This window comes from Procambarus clarkii, chromosome 47, assembly GCF_040958095.1.
Source record: "Procambarus clarkii isolate CNS0578487 chromosome 47, FALCON_Pclarkii_2.0, whole genome shotgun sequence".
NCBI lineage: Eukaryota > Metazoa > Arthropoda > Malacostraca > Decapoda > Cambaridae > Procambarus > Procambarus clarkii.
The window spans coordinates 32908992-32931300 of NC_091196.1; the positions used below are offsets into that span (position 1 = coordinate 32908992).

At 43.8% G+C, this 22309-nt stretch overlaps 1 protein-coding gene across 15 annotated transcripts in view; it reads right to left on the reverse strand.

Moving 5' to 3' along the window:
- Nucleotides 1–22309, reverse strand: part of LOC123762900 (single-stranded DNA-binding protein 3) — an 871787-nt gene that overhangs the window by 405528 nt on the left and 443950 nt on the right. For 11 of the 15 annotated variants that reach the window (XR_011222292.1, XR_011222291.1, XR_011222293.1 and 8 more), the window contains exons 9-10: nt 7219–7323; nt 3313–3560 (exon numbers count right to left, since the gene is read on the reverse strand). Coding sequence is in view for 12 of the 15 variants with exons in the window: in XM_069302208.1 (XP_069158309.1) it covers nt 3313–3560; nt 7219–7323 (353 nt within the window). In the remaining 3 variants the exon portion in view is untranslated. The remainder of the gene's footprint in view (nt 1–3312; nt 3561–7218; nt 7324–22309) is intronic. The other 4 variants (XM_069302205.1, XM_069302200.1, XM_069302207.1 and 1 more) reach the window with 2 other exon arrangements.

Below are 22309 nucleotides of genomic sequence, written 5' to 3' on the forward strand. Positions count from 1 at the left end.
TGCAAAATGCGACCTTTGCCCTCAAAATATTAAAAGAACTCCCCCACAAAGAAAAACAAGCATAACTTCATTCAACTAACCTGTTAGTTAGCTCCACCTCCCCCCCACCCCCCACCCATTGGAGGAGATGGGGGAGCTGGCCCGGGGGAGCTGGCCCGAGGGAGCTGGCCCGGGGGAGCTGGCCCGGGTGAGCTGGCCCAGGTGAGCTGACCACCACCAGCCAGTTCTTCAATGATAAAAGTCGCCAACCGAAGGGGGAAAGGGTGTCAGGAAGCCTCCGGGTCTCACCCAGAAACTGCCGTTTAATTACATTCAACAATAGTTTTCTGTGGGGAGCCATGTCGGCTCCCTGAGGCTAACTACCCATAGAAAAGGAAACAACTGACTTACTAGGAAGGCAGCAGCACTGTGCACATCAACTCGAAGAAGAGACAGCAACAGCCTCCCCAAAACACCACACACAAGGTTGCAAAGGGCGAGTGATGTTAACCAAATCCCTGACTGCCAGGACCCTGTTAGACCTCTCAAACCCCCATGTCAAAATATCATCTCAAAACATGTTCCTGAACATAGGTGACAGAGTGGTATACTACAGCACATCATAGGCATGAGGCTAGACTTAATGACACTGCAGACAGCTCGAGACATATGAGCCCTGGAACAGGGAACCAGGGAAACCAGTTAAACCCACAGTGCATCCACCAACACAGACCCACCGGTAGCGGCGCAAAGCTGCTACCGGACTTAACACATGATACACACCCAGACATATCAACCAAGCATCCACAACCAAAGGACCCCTCTGGAAGCCTGCCGTCTCATTCTTCCCCCAGAAAAGAAGGATCCGACTGCAACCGAACAAAATGACCACCAAGACCAAAAGAACAAAATCCCTGGTGCCAGTGAAGAGCATGAAACTCCTCAACCAGACCACCAAAGGCCAAAGCCAACAAAAACAAAGCTTTCTAAGAACAATCCCAAACCAAAGTGGCCACCACCAACCAAGGTGAAGAAAGAAAAGAAAGAACCAAGTCCAAAGACCAAGCAAGCTCAAATGATGCACGATCAGGCAGGTGAAAAACACACAAGAAAGCTTGCAGAACAGAGCAGAAGTGACCTCCACCCTGAGCCGCTTCAGCCGCAAGCTGAAGTGGCTCCGCCAAATCCATGCGATAAGAAGTGACAGTATTTGGCACGAAATACCGATCCAAAAAAGCCAAGTCTTGAAAGCTAAGTTCTTGATCCAGTTCTTTATTGTTTTGTCTTTATCAAAAAGACAAAACAGCCCTGTCAGATACAGACAAAGCCCAACGGAAAGAAAGAAAATGGCAGAATGCCCACCAAGAAACCTCATACTGTCATTGAGAAGATGATTGCAGGTGGGACACCATCAAACCAGCCACCTGATCACAATACAAATGGAGATAAACATGCATTAGAAATACCAGAGGCGTATTGCAGAGAAGGTCGAACCAGCGAGATATCTCAACTGTTCGTCCTGCTGATAAAGGCAGAGCCGCAGAAAACCCCTCGGGTTCAGACACCAAGCAAGCCGTGCCTGAAATCAAGGCTAGGCTGGCCACCGTAGAGCCAGAAGTATCACTCTCCCTCTGTAAGATTCCACCCAGAGCAAAAGGTGGAACTAAGAAAAAGATACAGGAGCCCTCTTTCGGCCAGTCCAGTAGATAAGCATCCACCGCAAGTACCTTGCAGTCGGGAAACGGCACCACGTACAGAGGAAGAAGCAAAGACCAAGCGGACATGAAGAGATCCACATCCAGGCGTCCGTAAGTCCAGCAAAGCCAAAGGAAGGACTCTGTGTCGACTGTCCACTCCATGGAAAGTGGAATGAAGTGAGACAGGCCATCTGCCAGGACGTTGGACACCCTTGAACATGAATCCCTTTTATCTAATAAGGCAAAAGACAGAACTCCCGCAAAAAAAAAAAAAAAAAAAAACGCTATCATAGGAAAAGGAATGAAACACCCCCTTCCCCCCAAGACCCTCCAACAGTAAACAAGTAGTCTGGGAGAATCCGACACACCCTAGCTATCTGAAGCGCCAGCAACGCTAGCTGCAGTGCACCCCACCAGCTGACGATACTCGCCTACCTAGGGCAAGACAGAAAGCTGAAAGCCCCTGATGCACCTCAAGGGTGAAGACCACCCCAAGTGAGGTTGTCCTCTAACAGAGCGTGATTCCTGACCTGCTCGATGGAAGATAACCCTGGCCACGCAAGGACAGTACTTATGGAGCACTTAGGAAAGATGATTTGGTGCATGCAGCTCCATTATTCTAAACTCCAGGCAAGCATCATGGAACAGCCTCACAAGGCAAAACACCTAAACAAAAAATGGGAAACTGTGGCTAGAGTGAGCAGATGACCACCAGGCACGACAGCAGTAAAGAACTGACTGATGTTATCTTGAGGTTATCTTGAAATTATTTCGGGGCTTTAGTGTCCCCGCAGCCCGGTCCTCGACCAGGCCTCCACCCCCAGAAAGCAGCCCGTGACAGCTAACACCCAGGTACCTATTTTAATGCTAGGTAACAGGGGCATAGAGTGAAAGAAACTCTGCCCATTGTTTCTCGCTGGCGCCTGGGATCACAGGATCACAAGTCCAGTGTGCTGTCCGCTCGGCCGACCGGCTCCCGACAGTTGACATCAGCCCGACGGCTGATGACAGCCCAGCTCTCAACTCCCCCCAATGGGTGGGGGGTGGGGAAGCTTTGCCTGTTTGTTTTCTTTGTGGGGGAGTTCTTGTTATAATATGAGGGTATAGGTCACATTTTTCAACCAGACAGTAGTCTATTTTGATTCACCTACCCTTTCTGGGTGCCTTCCCTGGTCGATGGCAAGATGACAAACTTTAAATGTAAAGAGTTCATGGGCCATTGAACCCTGTGCCTCTCTGAGGGGGCCAGATTCTGGTTCATTGTCCCTGCTAGGCATACAAGAACTCTGCTACTGATGATTCCCAGTAGCGAGGCACTTAATCAGTATGGATAGCTTCAGGGAGCCGACGGGGCTCCCCACAGAAATAGCCCTTATGACTAAGGCAATATGAAATAAACTATTCCTTATACCAATGTCATGAATGTCTTTTCTTATACTCAATGGAAACTGCAGATTTTTAGTGAATACATACAGCAAAGAAAAAACTTTGCAAACAAAATGCAAATGCACCATTTTAAAGTGGAGGTAATGACAAACTTTATTCCAAAAACTTAAAATTAAATAAAAATTATTGTTTTAAAGCTAGATTTCAACAATATAAATGGCAATAAAAACATAAATGAGTAATTACTCACAGTAGATGTGTTTGGTGTCCATGGTTGTCTAGGGCCAGGACCTCCCATGCTCATTGGAGGCATGCCAGGTCCTGGTCCACCAGGACCTGGTCCTCCTGGACCTCCAGGTCCACCTGGACCCATACTACTTGGTGGTGGTCCTCTCATTCCTGGGGCATATGCTCCTGGACCCATAGGGCCCATACCAGGTCCAGGACCCATAGCAGGTCCTCTAGGACCTGCCATTCTGGGGTTCATCCCTGGAGGACCTGTAAAAGTTCACAACTGTTAAAATTTAGGTTTAACATTACTTTCTTCATGGGCCTACTACACAATCATTATAAAAGGGGGAACATAGCCTCTTTAAGCCAATCCAAGACCTTGATTTAGTAAATTTTATATTCAACAACAAATTACAATGTCCCTTTGATTAAAATTACCGAGCTTTGAAAATTTACTTTCAATATAAACGGAAATGACACAGGTAAATAACTTTTCACAAACACATATCAAGGCATCAGACACATTAACTACCATAAACTATCCATACGCAAAGTATGGGGAAGAGATATCAAACAAAAACCTGGCCATGGCTGTCATGCCCCCATTAAAATACATACATCAGACGGATTAACACACACGCAAAGCCAGACAAGAGGGACAAGAAACTGCATCACAGACCAGACAAAAGGATGGTATGATATGGGATATTCTGTGCAAAAGTGGTAAGCATCTCTATGATGTTGGTAATGGAGCAATATAAAGTTTATATCACAGAACACTCCCCATAAATCCTTCCTTGCTTCTGTCGCTGAACATTGACAGTTCAGAATATAGACACGATAATGATGGACATGATAATGGTAACTGGCCCTCTGCCAAAACTACCAGAACAAATTCTTAAGTAGCTGCTCCTAAAACTATAATACCTACTTCTCAAAAAGAGTACAGTTATGTAAACTACCTTTTGCCGCCCTGAAGATAAAAGAAAAAAACTCGAAAACTAATTTTTATTTCTTACTCAAGATGCTATTAGTTATACAATATTTGTATATTTACTGTTGTACTTATATCATTATCATCATTATCTTAGGTAATATAATACTTGTAATATCAACTTGCAGTACACCTTTAACCTTGTCATACTTAGTACTTAAAACTATGCCAAGTTGCATATCAATGACAAATATGAACTTACTGGTTGGCATCATTAAAAAGAAAACTTCCATAATGTGCAGTTCCACAAGGAATATTTCTATATTTTAAATAAAAAATGTAACTAATTTTAATGAAACTTTTACTATAAACTTTTATAATCTTTGCCGAGGAAAGGCACATTTACTGGTAGGTTTGAAGGCCATATTGAACATTTTATAAGTAAACCAGTCCACAAGTTTTAGGGTCATTATTGCACACTGAGATAAAGGTTAATTTCCGTTTTACTGGAGATGTCTATCAGTTATCTTTTTACGGCTACAACAATGAATGTAATTAAAAGCACTGGTTTAACCATTAAGGGTGTTAACAGTGACCAAACTGTGCTATGAGAGTTATCACATCTATTTCTAGCTGCTGAAAGTAATAATTAGTGGCTTTATGTAATGTATATTTCTTACCTACAAATTCTCCACTGCTCCATGTATCTAATGTATGTACTTTTATATAAAAAATTATTATTAATATTTTTATTATCATCATCATTAAGCACCCAAAATAATACCATTAAAGATCTGCTTATCAAGTAATTAATGTAATAACATTACCAAAGTGAATGTATTATGGGTGTATCAACAGTAACTTTGAGACCCCAGTTACTGTAGTAGGACAAGTGTGTAGTACTTGAATCACCTTTTGTATGACATCATCTTAGAGAAGTTATCTTTAAGTGTAGCCTAAATTTATCTAATATTCTCCTGGAATGTAATGCAAATAATCACTTAATAATGCACCTGGCCAGGATCAAGAACAGGATTCTCTAACTTTCGAAATGAAAAGGGTAAATGAACAAACAATAAATATACATTTTCTAAAGTTAGTTTACGTTCAAATAATATAGCAATGTGAAATAAGACCACTGACCACTTAGCTGCAATGACAAATGAGTTAGTATTCTAAACACATTTGACATGTTTATGTATACAGGATACCTATCAGTGTTTTCACCATTATATAAGCACTAGAGTGTGAGGTCCTCACTATTGGTAATATAGTGCACTCTCACCACAGCCTACACAATAAACATCACATTCCTCACAGCCTACACAATGTTGACATCCCCATTGTACCTATCCCCTGCACACAACAGTTCCCAACTCGGAACCTTAATACAATATATTTTAATGCTCTTTTAATGGTGTAATATTGAATGATAATTTGTTAATGACATTACAGCCTAGGTTCCACATGTTGGTCTGTTCTCATCACCTAAACACTACATATTTGGTAAATTCCACAATAACCCAGTTCCCTTTTTATGAGGATATGCAATAACCCAATCTACACAAGTATTTGCAGGGCATTTAAGATTTATACAAAGTTCTTAAACAAGATCCAGAGTTATACAGCCCAAATGATCTAGAAATTACATTTAAGAGAATATTTAAAAGAACCTAGTGGTTGAGTCTTTGGCACTATCAATTTTAACTGGTTCCCATTACTTAACAGGATCCTCATCCATGTTACTGCATACACACTGTGACCTAAACATTTCACACTCCCCACAATGTCTCTATGTTTTAATACAGAGCAAGAAATTACAAAGATTCTAACCAAATATTTAAGTAGATATTTTTACTTAAGAACCACATATGCAAGCCCTCAAGAGACCTAGAATCTATAATCCACCTTTTCCAAGGATAAATTATAATTGGAAAAAAAATTTGTTTTACCTTACCAAGTCTAGTGTTCATTTCAACAGCCCATTCAAAGTTCAATTCTGTAACATACCCTTGTGATGTAGGGAAACATATCTGTACTTCTTACTTTTCTGCCACTTATTGATTCAATGTTATGCACTCTCTTCATCAAATCTACCTACAGTATTTTTAAATTCCTATGTGCACGATCTATTTATTTTTAATTTTTTAAAGACTTATCAGTTATCTCTCTCTATGTGCACCACACTATGTCAAGTAAAATAAACTTGGATAGTGCTTCAAGTCTCACATGAAGCTCCAATAAATCCTTACACCTCCAATACACTTTATGGAAGATAGAATGAAAAATATATATAATTTTCCCCTTATATGACTGTATGCAATACTGATAAAACAAATGGTTATTAGTTATCCATAAATTACACCTCACAGAATTTGCATTATACAGTACTTGTAATTTAGTTGCCAATGTGGAATCAGTGAAGTGAAGAAGGCTGTATAGCAACATCTTAGTATTCTCACTTGAGACTTGGTTTGCCTCCATTACATAAGATTTAATATTCCACAATACCTAAGAACCTGTTTGGTAGATTGACATGTAGCTTACGAAAGCCAGGCCAGTGAGGTGAGGGTGATAGGAGTGATGCCATAGGGCCGATGGGACTCTGAACAAACATAGAACACAGGAGCACCACAATATGTATGGATAGAGCTCTGAATTATTGTGTTAATGTCCAATATTAATGTATCCATAAAGCAGCACAACAATAGTAGGTTTACAATCTTTGACTTTTAAAATCAGAGCTCACTGTCATATTAATTTAGATATTATAGTGAAAGAATTATGGGTTGATCCGGAGCTCTAACAGGCATTGTAGATTAATCCGGGGTACTAAATGACTGGTTTAATCTTCTGATTGGTGAAGAATCTTGAGCTCTGATTGGAAGAAGTGGATCAATCCTGAGCTCTCATTGGTGGAAATGATTCACTCCTAAGCTTTCTGATTGGCTACGGATCAATCTTGAGCTCTGAATGGTGGAAATGGCTCACTCCTGAGCTCTGACTGATGGAGATGGATCAATCCAAGATCTGATTGGTGGAGAGGGAACTTGCCAGGCGAGTTCCTACCTTGCCAACCAACAAAGTCTCCATCTCCTGAATGGAAGAGAGGAAGAAATGGTTTATTAATGCAAAGTTTGACACAGAACTCAAGGCTTATTTCAAAAACTTTGATATTGAAATTGTAAGTTTTTTAAAAATAATTTTTTATTTAAAAATCTTATAACATGTATGAGTGACTTACGTAAAATGTATCATTCAATGAGACTTACTATGAAAAGCTATTAACATGGACACACTGGACAAAATTTTGGAAGTATACACGCATGCATATGAATGAATCTAAATTTTTGTTTTTAAGTATTTGTTTAATTTAATATACCATCTCAAGAATTTAAATTATAATTCTGTCCCTTGTCAACCCTGGGCTATTTATCAATAAATGAGATATGAATTATGATCGAATATGCTCATGATATCAAAGAACCACCATCGAATGCTAATAATTGAACAACGAGCAATTTAATTTCAAGTTTTATACATTTTGCCTTCTTCAGGTGGATGAGCAGAGTCATCAAGAATATAATCATCCTATTATAAATCAATGGTTCATATGAGCAGGTGACCTAGTGGTGTTGCTCATTAGCATGATGATTGCTACCATTCTTCTTGATCCTCCCATGATAACCTCCAGTCTATATGTCTCCACTAAAATCCATCACCATCACACACACAACCAGTGTGCAAAGCTTCACACTAGGAAATTTCCTGCCTACAGCATATTCATAACAACATGGGAAAAATTAATACTATTGCTTACTGTAGATTCAAAGATCAAATATTCAATTACTTATTATATAAAAGATCGGAATGCAAGACCTTAAAAGCAACATCCTAAGTCTAAGCAAAATTGAGAATCAAATATTCCAAATAAATCGGTAAAGACATCCAAATAGTCAGTTTCTTGCCTTTGTCAGAACCACTTGTCTACCTTAAGTACTAAAATGGCCAGGATCATGACAGTAAAAAATGTGACAACCCAATAAAACCAGTATGTAAATGTGTCATCAGGTGCCCTTTGTTGTACCTATTGAGGCTTACTTACATTGTTTTGGTTGATTGACAGCTGGCTATCACTGTGACCAAACTTAACACTCGTTCTTAATTCAACAACTCTTGATCTTAAAATTTTGATTTTTATAAAATAGAAAATATCATTATCAACATTAAATGCAGGTAGATAGACATGTGGAAATGTAAATGTTATAGAAAGCCAGAACACATTATAGACATTTATGGAGTAATTGACTGCACACAACTGAAACAGGTGCATGAAAATTTTGCATAATAGTTTTTTCCTTTATACAGGAAATTTAAAACATTATTATTAAAATAAATATACAGTATAGTATATAATTACTTTTATTGTAACCTGCAAATGATGTTGATCATTTTTTTTTTTTAGATTTCAACCACAAATTATAATATGGGCTTCAGATGAGGAAACTTTTATAAAAAGGTGGAACCTCTAACTCCACATACAATTGGAATGGAATAATATGGGATTTAGTATAACAAATAAACAGTAGGTAATCTAATTACGCAAGTGAGTCATGCATCATGCAAGATCAAGATCAGCATTAGTTTTTGCTAACTTTTGTGATGTGCTGACTGGGAACTTTCGATACCATTACTTGGTATTTAATGTTGTGAACTATAACAAAGAAAAAAACCAGCGTTGAATGTAATGAAACGCGATTTTCTGGGTGAGCCCTGGAGGCTCCCTAGAGCTTATCGGGCTAATGTATATTATATTAGACCGGGACATTAGCTAAGGAGTTCAGACCTACCAGGGACCAGTGCCAGAACCTGGCCCCTTCAGAGAGGTTTCAGGAAGCAATGGTCCTGGAAAACCCCCTTGTTGTTGGGGTTTTCCTTATCTGCCATCGACCGGGGTTAGGCACCCAGAAAGGTAGGCATAACAAAACAAACCCCACATGGTAAAAAAATAAAATAAAAACCAAACAGAGAGGTAGAAACTCCCTACAATCCCAAGAAAACAAGCAAACATCACGCTTTACTGCCGCGCCAATCGTCGGTACAGCCCTCCCTGCCCCGAGAGGGGGAAGGGGGAGCCCCGGATCTCACCACGTCAGCTGCCTTGCATCAGTGCGAAAGCTAAGCTTCAACTAATGCAAAAAAAAACGCCGACCGGTGGGAGGAAGGGTTGCCAGGGAGCCCCCGGGGCTCACCCAGAAAATGGCGTTTCATTACATTCAATGCTGGTTTTCTGTGGGGAGCCCCTATGGCTCCCTGGAGCTTTATACCCACAGAGAAGGAAAAGAAAAGGGCTGACCCGGGAGGCAGCCGCCACAAACTCCGCAACGCGAAGCCAAGACAACAGGCTGCAACCTGCGACCCAAGGCATCAAGAATGCACAGGAGCAGACGCGCGCATAAAGAACGGGCGGCCAGGAACCTGAGTGACCCTTAAATCACGCGCCCGAAAAAGCCCTAGACGTCACCAACACAGCAGCGAAACCTGCAAACGTCCGAACAGCATAGGGCGCAAGGATAGACCGCAGGCTGATAGCCCTAAAAACTCTGCGAACGACTTGGGAGACCCGAGCCCTGAAACAGGGAACGAGGGGAACTGAATCAACACAAAGCACATCCCCAGACACGGTACGCAGGTAATGGCAAAATAGCGCAACCGTACAATACAGGACACACCCACAGCCGAACCAATCAAGCATCAATAACCCAAGGACCTCCTTGGAAGCAGCCGTCTCGACCGTCGCCAGAAGGACGGAGAAAGGCTGCAAACATACAAACCTACCACCAGTACCAAAGAGCAGAAACCTGAACCAAAGGGGCTACCACAAACTGAGAAGATAAGAGGACACCCTAATTAAGGACCAGGATGGCTCAGGCGACGCATGAGCAAGCCGGAGGTGAAACAAAACACGAGAAAGCGTACGGAACGGGGCAGATGTGACGTCCACACCGAACGCAAGCCGGAGCGGCTCCGCCAGCGCCGCACAAAACAAGACGACAATAAGAAACATCAAATAACTGTAGTCCTGAAAACCCAAGAAGGACAAGACAACCTGATGTGAAAGAGAAGACAACCTACGAAGAGCAAGAAAAAAGGTGCATAGAAACACCAGGAACATCATACTGTCACCGAGATGAAGCTCGCAGGTGGGACACCATCAACAAAGCCACCTGATCACCACAGAGATGGTGATACCCTCGTCAAAATACCAGACGCGAAGAACCGAGGAGAAGGTCTAACCAGTCGTGTATAGGACCAGTCCGACCTGCCGAAAGAGGCGCAGCAGCAGGAAAACGTCTCGGGTTCGGACACCTATCGAGCATCGTCTGAAAATAAAACTGGGCCGGCCACCAAGGGACTATGAGGACTACTCTCTTGGGAATGGGCTCCAACCGAGCCAGAACCCGAAGCAACAGCTGGACCGGGAGAAGAGGAACAGGTACCCCCACCTCGACCAGTCCTGCCGAAAGGCATCCACCGTGAACGCCTCGCAGGCGGGTAAGGGTGCCACATAGAATGGGCGATGCCTAGACCACGCCGACTCGAAGACGTCAATGGCCAGGAGGTCATACGTCTGGCAGAGCCAACGAAACGAGTCGGCGACAACTGGCCAATCCGCTAACAGAGGAATGAACCAAGACAGGCTGTCCGCCAGGATGTAGGACACACCCGGACATGAACCTCATGGTAAGCAAAACCCCGAGAATCCAGCAAACAAGCCACTCGAAGGGACCAACCCCAAAGGCAAACACCTAAGAGAAACCCTGTGGTTCCGGCAAAGAACCGACACAGAACAGTTCGAATGGAGCTGAATGGTAGAGCACTGAGTGACCCGAACCCTCCGAAGCGCAAACCAGACAGCCACGAACTCCCGAGCCGTGCTGTGAGCCCGACAGACGGACAGACCCCACCATCCCCGGCCGACCTGGTGAGCACTGGTCAAAAGCCCCAGCCGAGAGATGTCCCGTTCGTGAACACATCGAGCGAAGGCTAGGGGGAGGTGCCAAGGCACGGAACCCCGAAAACCCCAAAGAGGAAGCTGGTGACACAGCACCAACACAAGATCCCCAGAGAAACGAACCCAACGATTGCAAGAGAGGCAGAACGGGAGTCTCTGAAGGAACCAAACAGACGCCGAAGCCAAACCCAACCCTGCGGGTAGACCAGCACGTCGAAGTTCAGACTCCCGCACAACTTCTCAAGCAACCGCCGAGTAACCCGGGACCCCTCATGAACAGCCGAAGGCGGGACCACAGCCGCAACAACACTTCTGGAGGGAAGGACAAGGAGCGGCCCAAGAGCCCTAAACAAGACCCAGCCAGGTTCGAACCCGGGATGGAAACAGATGGAATGGTCTCCAAATCACTAGGAAACCAAACCCGGCGATCTGGAAAGAACCAAACACCTGGCGAGCAGACAAGCGGACCGACTGGGAGCACATATCAGCCAGTCATCGAGGTAGGCCAGACACCGAATCCCAAGCAGACTCAGACAGGGCACCAAAATCTGGTAAAGATGCGTTAATACACCAAGTGCCAATTACAAACTAGGGAAGGCAACAAAAGTGGCAAGCCTGAAGCCCACCACCAACTGTGCCAGTCCTGGAAAACTGGAGAAGAACGTGCCAATAATTGACTTGGAGGTCCAGGGCCACCATCTAGGCACCCGGCCCCCACAGAAGCCGGACTGGAGACAACAGTCCTCCGATGAGGGCATAGAATCCAGGGCGCAGACTGAAGAAGTCCAGAGAACCGCAGATTTGCCAAGCCCGTGTCTGCATAGAGCAGACGGGAACCCCAGAAGGATGGGACGGATCGACAACGTCCAACGCTCCCACTAAGATGACATGACGAAGCACAGGGGAGGAAGCCGTCCGCCGCCGCCAGAGGCTGGAAGACAACCAAAAGCGCCCACTAACTGTAGGACCAAGCGGGAGTCAACAGAGCAAGCTGCTCCCCCAATGCCCTGTCAACAGTGAAGGGAACAGAGCCCCTTCAGAAAGAAAAAGTATACATACACATATACACATATATATTGTGTACACATACATATACATATATACACATACACATACACAAATACAAACACACACACACACACACACACACAATGCTTGATTTGATATTTACCCTAAATGAATGGGATATAAGGGAAGTTAAGATGGAAGCGCCCTTGGGAATGGGTGACCACAGTGTATTGAACTTTGAGTACCTGGTAGAGCTAGGACTTATCTCCCCCCAAAAAGAACTAGGAATCAAAAGGCTGGCATACCGAAAGGGGAATTATGAACAGATGAGAAGTTTCCTAAGTGAAATACCTTGGGACACAGACCTCAGAGACAAGTCTGTACAGGGTATGATGGACTATGTTACCCAAAAGTGTCAGGAGGCAGTAAACAGGTTCATCCCGGCCCAAAGGGAAAAATCCAAGAAGCAACAGAAGAATCCATGGTATAATAGGACATGTATGGAAGCGAAGAAACTGAACAAAAAGGCGTGGAGGAACTTCCGGAATAACAGAACACCAGAAAGCAGAGAGAGATACCAGAGAACCAGGAATGAGTACGTCAGGGTGAGAAGAGAAGCAGAGAAAAATTTTGAAAATGATATAGCAAACAAAGCCAAGACCGAACCAAAGCTACTCCACAGTCACATCAGAAGGAAAACAACAGTGAAAGAACAGGTATTGAAACTTAGAACAGGCGAGGACAGGTATACAGAGAATGACAGTGAGGTGTGTGAGGAACTCAACAAGAGGTTCCAGGAGGTCTTCACAATAGAACAGGGTGAGGTCACTGTGCTAGGAGAAAGGGAGGTAAACCAGGCGGCCTTGGAGGAGTTCGAAATTACGAGAGAGGAGGTCAAGAGACACCTGCTGGATCTGGATGTTAGAAAGGCTGTTGGTCCAGATGGGATCTCACCATGGGTACTGAAAGAGTGTGCAGAGGCACTTTGCTTGCCACTCTCCATAGTGTATAGTAAGTCACTAGAGACGGGAGACCTACCAGATATATGGAAGACGGCGAATGTGGTCCCAATATACAAAAAGGGCGACAGACAAGAGGCACTGAACTACAGGCCAGTGTCCTTGACTTGTATACCATGCAAGGTGATGGAGAAGATCGTGAGAAAAAACCTGGTAACACATCTGGAGAGAAGGGACTTCGTGACAAATCGCCAACATGGGTTCAGGGAGGGTAAATCTTGCCTTACAGGCTTGATAGAATTCTACGATCAGGTGACACAGATTAAGCAAGAAAGAAAGGGCTGGGCGGACTGCATTTTCTTGGATTGTCGGAAAGCCTTTGACACAGTACCGCATAAGAGGCTGGTACATAAGCTGGAGAGACAGGCAGGTGTAGCTGGTAAGGTGCTCCAGTGGATAAGGGAGTATCTAAGCAATAGGAAGCAGAGAGTTACGGTGAGGGGTGAGACCTCCGATTGGCGTGAAGTCACCAGTGGAGTCCCACAGGGCTCTGTACTCGGTCCTATCTTGTTTCTGATATATGTAAATGATCTCCCGGAGGGTATCGATTCATTTCTCTCAATGTTTGCGGACGATGCTAAAATTATGAGAAGGATTAAAACAGAAGAGGACTGTTTGAGGCTTCAAGAAGAACTAGACAAGCTGAAGGAATGGTCGAACAAATGGTTGTTAGAGTTTAACCCAACCAAATGTAATGTAATGAAGATAGGTGTAGGGAGCAGGAGGCCAGATACAAGGTATCATCTGGGAGAGGAAATTCTTCAGGAGTCAGAGAAGGAAAAAGACTTGGGGGTTGATATCACGCCAGACCTGTCTCCTGCAGCACATATCAAGCGGATAACATCAGCGGCATATGCCAGGCTGGCCAACATACGAACGGCATTCAGAAACTTGTGTAAAGAATCATTCAGAACTTTGTATACCACATGTCAGGCCAATCCTGGAGTATGCAGCCCCAGCATGGAGTCCATATCTAGTCAAGGATAAGACTAAACCGGAAAAGGTTCAAAGGTTTGCCACCAGACTAGTACCCGAGCTGAGAGGTATGAGCTACGAGGAGAGACTACGGGAATTAAACCTCACTTCGCTGGAAGACAGAAGAGTTAGGGGGGACATGATCACCACATTCAAGATTCTGAAGGGGATTGATAGGGTAGATAAAGACAGTCTATTTAACACAAGGGGAACACGCACAAGGGGACACAGGTGGAAACTGAGTGCCCAAATGAGCCACAGAGATATTAGAAAGAACTTTTTTAGTGTCAGAGTGGTTGACAAATGGAATGCATTAGGGGGTGATGTGGTGGAGGCTGACTCCATACACAGTTTCAAGTGTAGATATGACAGAGCCCGATAGGCTCAGGAATCTGTACACCTGTTGATTGACGGTTGAGAGGCGGGACCAAAGAGCCAGAGCTCAACCCCCGCAAACACAACTAGGTGAGTACAACTAGGTGAGTACACACGCATACACACGTGAAAAGAAAAGTACAAGCAGCCGACCAGTGGGCAGAGAGCACCACGCTCGCCAGGCGAAGAAGGGGACAAAACTGAATCAAAAGGCCCACCTCGACAACAAAACCCAAAGTCCCAGCACGACCACAACATGTGCCAAGACCCAAAAAGATCAGTCTGCAAGCCAGGAAGACCCCGGAACCCCAGAAGGCAGAACCGAGTCACACATGAGGAAACAAAGCCCCCTGAACCCACAAAGGGGGCCCAAGAGGAAGAAACCTCTGGAATAAAACCAAAGAACCAAAAGGAACCCGGAATTGAACCATGGGGAGCCCAAACCACCACATTTGCCGGCGGAGATACACCACATTAAGGCAAAGCACAGCCCCCAGACAGAACCCCCAGGAAAATGGTCAAAACAGACCAAAAACCAAGGGACAAGGTGTGGGAGCAAGCATAACAGACAGGGACACTGAGCCCAAACCCCCTAGGGCCCAAACCCAAAACAGACAAAACGGAAAACCCGGTGTAAAATCAACACTCAAACGTTCCCAGAGGAACAGAAAACGGGGAGAAAACACCAGAAAAGCAAAGAAACGACAAGAGGAGAATAAAACCCCTGAAAAAGGTGGAAAAACTTGCCCAAGACGCTCGCTCGCACACCAAGGCGTATGTAAACAAACCGCAACGCCGCCCTGGTGGCCACGCCGGCAAATCGGCAGAAGAAAATGGCCAACAGAACAGGGGGCTGTGACCGACGCAAAAGATACGAAAACACACCATCAAAAGTGGGAAGCAAGCAGACTGGATGGGCGAAAAACTCCGCCCAGAAGCAGAAAACCCCAGCAGGGTCAAACAGCCCCAGAACTGCTAGCAGGCATCCCCCACAGCCCGGGGAACCCGCAACAGAGGCCTGGGGTACAGACGTCCTCCAAGCCCTCCACCCTTAAAGAAAAGGAAGAGTCTATGAGAAAGGCAGCAAGAAAGGGTCGCTGGTAAGACCCAAAGCCTTGGCAGGAGGAACAGGCTTGAAAACCTCTGTCCCCAACCCGAACTGGGCAGCCCCCGAAACCGCCAGTCTCGCCCCCAACTAAACCCTGCCCTGACCCCGAAACCCGCAGACGGTCAGGAGCCAGGAACAGGGAGGGAAGGGGGCGAACAGCACCTAACCAAAACGGGGCGGCCTCGGGGCATCCAAGTGGGAAACCAACCTAGCATGTTGCAGCAACCTAACCTAGTTTGCAACACAGATGCCGCCTGTACTCTGAACAGTAATAACATCAGGAGAGTACTGGAGAACAACCATAGAATATCTCTCGCAAGACTCCGGGTCAAGGTGTCAGTGACCCAACAGGCAGCATGACGGAGGTAAAAGTGGCAACTGTCACCTCGAGACAAGGGCACAGCAACCAACAAACCCATACAAGATGGGCTGGAACCCAGAAGACACATTCAATGGTCCACCGAGTCCTGACGGGTTTCCAAGGCCCGTAGGGTAATAACTACTGGAAGCCCAGGCAAGGTGTTGCTAACCGGTTAAGAAACCCAAAATTAACAAGGGGTTAGAGGACAACACTGAAAACCCCTGCGACGTGTACAATCACTGGGGCCTAGCAGAAGGCCACCAAACACTACCAGTGGAACTATAGCCACACTGGGCAGACCTCCACCAGGCAAATGAAAATAAAAACAAAAGAAAAACCCTGAAAAAGTACACTGTCTCCAGAGGCACGAGGAACCGGTCGCCGCTTAGGTGGCAAGTTGCACAACACCTTGACGGTGGTGGGAGCCGGTCGGCCGAGCGGACAGCACGCTGGACTTGTGATCCTGTGGTCCTGGGATCGATCCCAGGCGCCGGCGAGAAACAATGGGCAGAGTTTCTTTCACCCTATGCCCCTGTTACCTAGCAGTAAAATAGGTACCTGGGTGTTAGTCAGCTGTCACGGGCTGCTTCCTGAGGGTGGAGGCCTGGTCGAGGACCGGGCCGCGGGGACACTAAAAAGCCCCGAAATCATCTCAAGATAACCTCAAGATAGACGCCCTAATCAACACAATACCAGTCCCTACCCAGGGCCAAACAAGGGCCCCAAGCCCCAGCTGACCCCAAGGGCGAGGCAAATGCCGAGCAGTAAGAACCTCTACGGGAATGGTTCCTGAACGCCCCAGGGAAGATAACCCTGTCACGCAGGGGCAGTACTCACAGGGCGCTTAGGGAAAAAAGCCCCTAAGCACATGCAGCCCTGGTACCGATGAGAAACACCTGGCCACCGCACAACACAACACACGGCAGTGAACGCCACACAAGGCAAACACAGCCTAGGAAACTGAGGCCAGAGAAGCATCTATCCCGGTTGACATTAGCTTACGAACTGATGCTAAGCAGCTGGCGCGGTGAGGTCCGGGGTTCCCCCCTCCCCCTCTCGGGGTGGGGAGGGCTGCGCAGATGATCGGCGCGGCAGTAAAGTGTGATGTTAGCTTGTTTCCTTGGGATTGTAGGGAGTTTCTACCTCTCTGTTTGGTTTTTGTTTTAGTTTTTTACCATGTGGGGTTTGTTTTGTTATGCCTACCTTTCTGGGTGCCTAACCCCGGTCGATGACAGATAAGGAAAACCCCAACCCCAAGGGGGTTTTCCAGGGCCATTGCTCCCTGAAACCTCTCTGAAGGGGCCAGGTTCTGGCGCTGGTCCCTGGTAGGTCTGAACTCCTTAGCTAATGTCCCGGTTTAATATAACATACATTAGCCTGATAAGCTTCAGGGAACCGTAGGGGCTCCCCACAGAAATGGGGAAAATTACCAAGATATTAGGATAAATATACACTCCTTTAATGATAAGAAAACATTATGCAAAACACTCTAAAAGAATTCTCAGAGCAAATCACAGAAATCAACGTAAATGGCAAAAAGCATAACCTGGTGAGTAACAATGAAAGCACTGTACAAGGTCAGACTTGACAGTAAGGTCTATAATCACACAATTTGGCACGATATTGTACAAAAGCCAACAGAAAATATTACATTCATCCCCTCAAAAATGCCACCAAAACAATAGCTTGAAATTCCTCCTATCCTATGACAGTCCTTTTGCAAAAAAAATCTAGACATAGTGCTCATTGTTTAATGCCATTTGCATATTAAAAAGTTTATTAGTTTAAAGTCAAGACAATTTGCTAAAGATGCTCAGCATGTCCAAGTTAATCATGAAAATGGGAATAAAACTATTCTTGATACCTGCCTCTTGATATTTTCTTTCATGATAATATGGCATAACCTATGTGAAGTGATTTATTTCTCATATTCAGTGATCTCAGCATGCACATATAAACAAAATTTAATGAAGGACACCTAACTAGTTGTCTAGTAAACTGTCTACAAATTAAAAATTAAAAACAATGTATTTTATCATGCACACCTTTAAATTTTCTCCTACAATTTTTGAAAGTCACAAGATCACACACATGATATAATATCAGACACACAGTATGGTTTTCGATCTGTAAGATCCTGTGTAACGAATTTACTCAGTTTCTATGAGTAAAGAGCCACAGAGATTTTACAGGAAAGAGATGGTTGGGTTGATTGCATCTATCTGGACCTAAAAAAGGCTTTTGACAGAGTTCCACATAAGAGGTTGTTCTGGAAACTGGAACATATTGGAGGGGTGACAGGTAAGCTTCTAGCATGGATGAAAAATTTCCTAACTGATAGAAAAATGAGGGCCGTAATCAAAAGCAATGTATCGGATTGGAGGAATGTCACGAGTGGAGTACCTCAGGGTTCAGTTCTTGCACCGGTAGTGTTCACTGTCTACATAAACGATCTACCAGATGGAATACAGAATTATATGAACATGTTTGCTGATGATGCTAAGATAATAGGGAAGATAGGAAACCTAGAAGATTGTCATGCCCTTCAAGAAGACCTGGACAAAATAAGTATATGGAGCACCACTTGGCAAATGGAATTTAATGTGAATAAATGCCATGTTATGGAATGTGGAATAGGAGAACATAGACCCCACACAACCTATAAATTATGTGAGAAATCTTTAAAGAATTCTGAGAAAGAAAGGGATCTAGGGGTGGTTCTAGATAGAAAACTGTCACCTGAGGACCACAAAAAGAACATGTGCGAGGAGCCTATGCTACACTTTCTAACTTCAGAATTGCTTTTAAATACATGGATGGCGAAATACTAAAAAAAAATTTCACAACTTTTGTTAGACCAAAGCTGGAATATGCAGCGGTTGTATGGTGCCCATATCTTAAGAAGCACATAAACAGGAAAAGGTGCAAAGACATGCCATCAAGTGACTCACAGAACTGAAGGACAAGAGCTACGAGGAGAGGTTATAGGCATTAAATATGCAAAAACTAGAAGATAGAAGAAACAGAGGAGATATGATCACTACGTACAAAATAGCAACAGAAATCAATAAAATTGATAGGGAAGAATTCCCGAGACCCAGAACTTCAAGAACAAGAGGTCATTGATTTAATTTAACAAAACAAAGCTGCCGGAGAAATATAAGAAAATTCTCTTTTGTAAACAGAGTGGTAGACGGTTGGAACAAGTTAGGTGAGAACGTGGTGGAGGCCAAAACCGTCAGTAGCATCAAAGTGTTATATGACAAAGAGTGCTGGGTAGAAGCGACACCACGAGCGTAGCTCTCATCCTGTAACTACACTTTGGTAATAACCCTTAGGTAATTACAAGCTAAAAACTTACAGAATTTTGCAATTCAACATTTTTATCACTACATGTACCCAACTTCAAATCTATCCCCACTCAAATAAATTTAATATCTGCCTAATATATAATGTACTCACAAAATGAATTGCAGACCTCAAAGTTCACATATGTATTACTGGTATTGTATAAGATGCACAACTTGAGAGATGCGCAAAGTACAGTATATCTTAAACAAAAATTAAGATCTGAGAGCACTTTTTCAATTTTAAAAAGAACATAAGTCAACTTAAATACAGCATTAAAATATTCAAGCCAATTACTTAAAAATAAAATGTTTTGTGTTATTTTTAGAAAAACTTAAAAAATTAGCATCCTTTAATTGGATAAAAATTGATTTACTTATTTATCTATCATTACACTAAATACAATACTAGAAGCTTACTGTACTGATGCATTTGTGGTATCAGCCTATTTTCAAGTACCAAGATAAAGTACAGTATATATATTTTAATATTTTTTTTCTTTTTATACTAGTGATTACAGGAGATAACTTCTGACTTCTGTTAGCAGAAGCTGGAAACTTTCCAAGCCACCATGTGAAGTGACCCCAGAAGAATGATAGGAAACGACGAACCAGCCAGACTTGCACCGATACTCATTCTGAGTGAGTGAGATATACAGGAAATAAGATTTGAAGTCCCCCTTTGGTATAATTGCTATCTGTGTATTAGCTAGCATTTGAGTATCTGGTGAAAGTAGAAATGAATAGTTCAGGAAAAGTATCAGTGTGTAGAAGGCTGGCATGTAATGAAGGGATGTATTATGAGGTAATAAGAGGATTTTAATCAGGAGTAGTATGGGTCACAAAATGCAAGACCACACAAGACAAACTTATTTACCCAAGGGTGTGAGGATGCAAAATGAATAAGCACAAAATAGTTGGATAAATTACAGAGAGGTATCAGATGGTGAGGAATAAATACCTCAGAGTGAGAATAGAAGCATAGAAACCATTGAAGAATGATATAACAAATAAAGCAAAAACCTAACTAAAGCTGCTTCACAGCCACATCAGGAGGTACCTGCTGGAACTGAACACTACCAAGGCTGTAGAACCAGACAGGATCTCAGCATGGATACTGAGAGAGGCAGCTGAAGAAATATGCTGGTCACTTCCAATAATATAACAAGACACTGGAAACAGGTGAATTCCCAAAAAGTTGGAAGACAGACCAGTGTCCTTCATATGCACACCATGCAAAGTGATGGAAAAGATCATAGAAAGAAAGCTAGAACATCTGGAGGGAAGAGAATTTATAACATGACACCAGCAATATTTTAGGGATGACAAATCTTGCCTCATAAAATTGATAGAATTCAATAACAGTGATAGATTAGATAGACAGAATGGTAGGTATAATACATATTGTTTTGGATAGCCATAGAGTCTTCAAACACAGTACCATACACGTGGCTAATACACAAGTTGGAAATGCACAAGCAGGAGTGACAGGAAAAGTGCTTCAGTCGATAAGAGTGTTTCTAAGCAACAAAAGCCAAAGTGTAACTAAGTGTAAACTTCAGAGTGGTGAGATGTGGCCAATGGTGTCCCACAGAGGTCATTGCTACAGCCTATCTTATTCTTCATCTATGCAAATGGCCGTCTAGAAGGGATAGAAATCTTTCTTGCAGTGTTTACTGATGGTATAAAATTATGATGATACATACAGTTGAAGACTTCCAGAAAATATGAATGATCTAGAGAAACTGAGAAAATGGTGCAAAAAGTGGCTACTTGAAGAGCACTTGGGCAAATGCAAAGCAATAAAGCAGAGTCCTAACAACAGGATGCCAAACACAAAGCACTAAATAGGAGAGCAAACTGTCATGGAATTGAACCCTGGTCACTCATTTCACTGTCTCCTGAGGTCTACATCAAGCACAGATCATCAATTGTATATGTAAAGATGGAACACACACAAACAAGCTTCAGAGAGCTGAATTCATTGTTATTTAGGATACTTTATACTACACGTCACACCAATTTAGCGCCCGGTCAATCCTCCCCAGCCAGGATACAAACCCAGGCCAAAGCACTTGCGAAGCACCGGGCGAGCGTCTTCCTGCTACGCCACGGGGACTGCGTGCCTTTATACTCATTCCCAGTGGTCACTTTTATCATGAGCATCTGCACTATTTCCTTGGAAAACACACGATTTTTGCTTTGTTTTTTAAACTAATTTTGGCTTCACTCTGCTTGCCAGACAATTATACACTATTATGCACTTTTCCACTTTTACAGTTAGCGAAGAATGTTGTGTGTCTACCCAGGGTGGTATTAAAGACTCTACAGCTAATGGAGGATAGTCAGTGTCTTCCCAGGGTGATATTAAAGATGCTACAGCTAATGGAGGATAGTCAGTGTCTTCCCAGGATGATATTAAAGACTCTACAGCTAGTGGAGGAAAGTCGGTGTCTTCCCAGGATGATATTAAAGACTCTACAGCTAGTGGAGGAAAGTCGGTGTCTTCCCAGGATGATATTAAAGACTCTACAGCTAATGGAGGATAGTCAGTGTCTTCCCAGGGTGATATTAAAGACTCTACAGCTAGTGGAGGAAAGTCGGTGTCTTCCCAGGATGATATTAAAGACTCTACAGCTAATGGAGGATAGTCAGTGTCTTCCCAGGGTGATATTAAAGACTCTACAGCTAGTGGAGGAAAGTCGGTGTCTTCCCAGGATGATATTAAAGACTCTACAGCTAATGGAGGATAGTCAGTGTCTTCCCAGGGTGATATTAAAGACTCTACAGCTAATGGAGGATAGTCGGTGTCTTCCCAGGGTGATATTAAAGACTCTACAGCTAGTGGAGGAAAGTCGGTGTCTTCCCAGGATG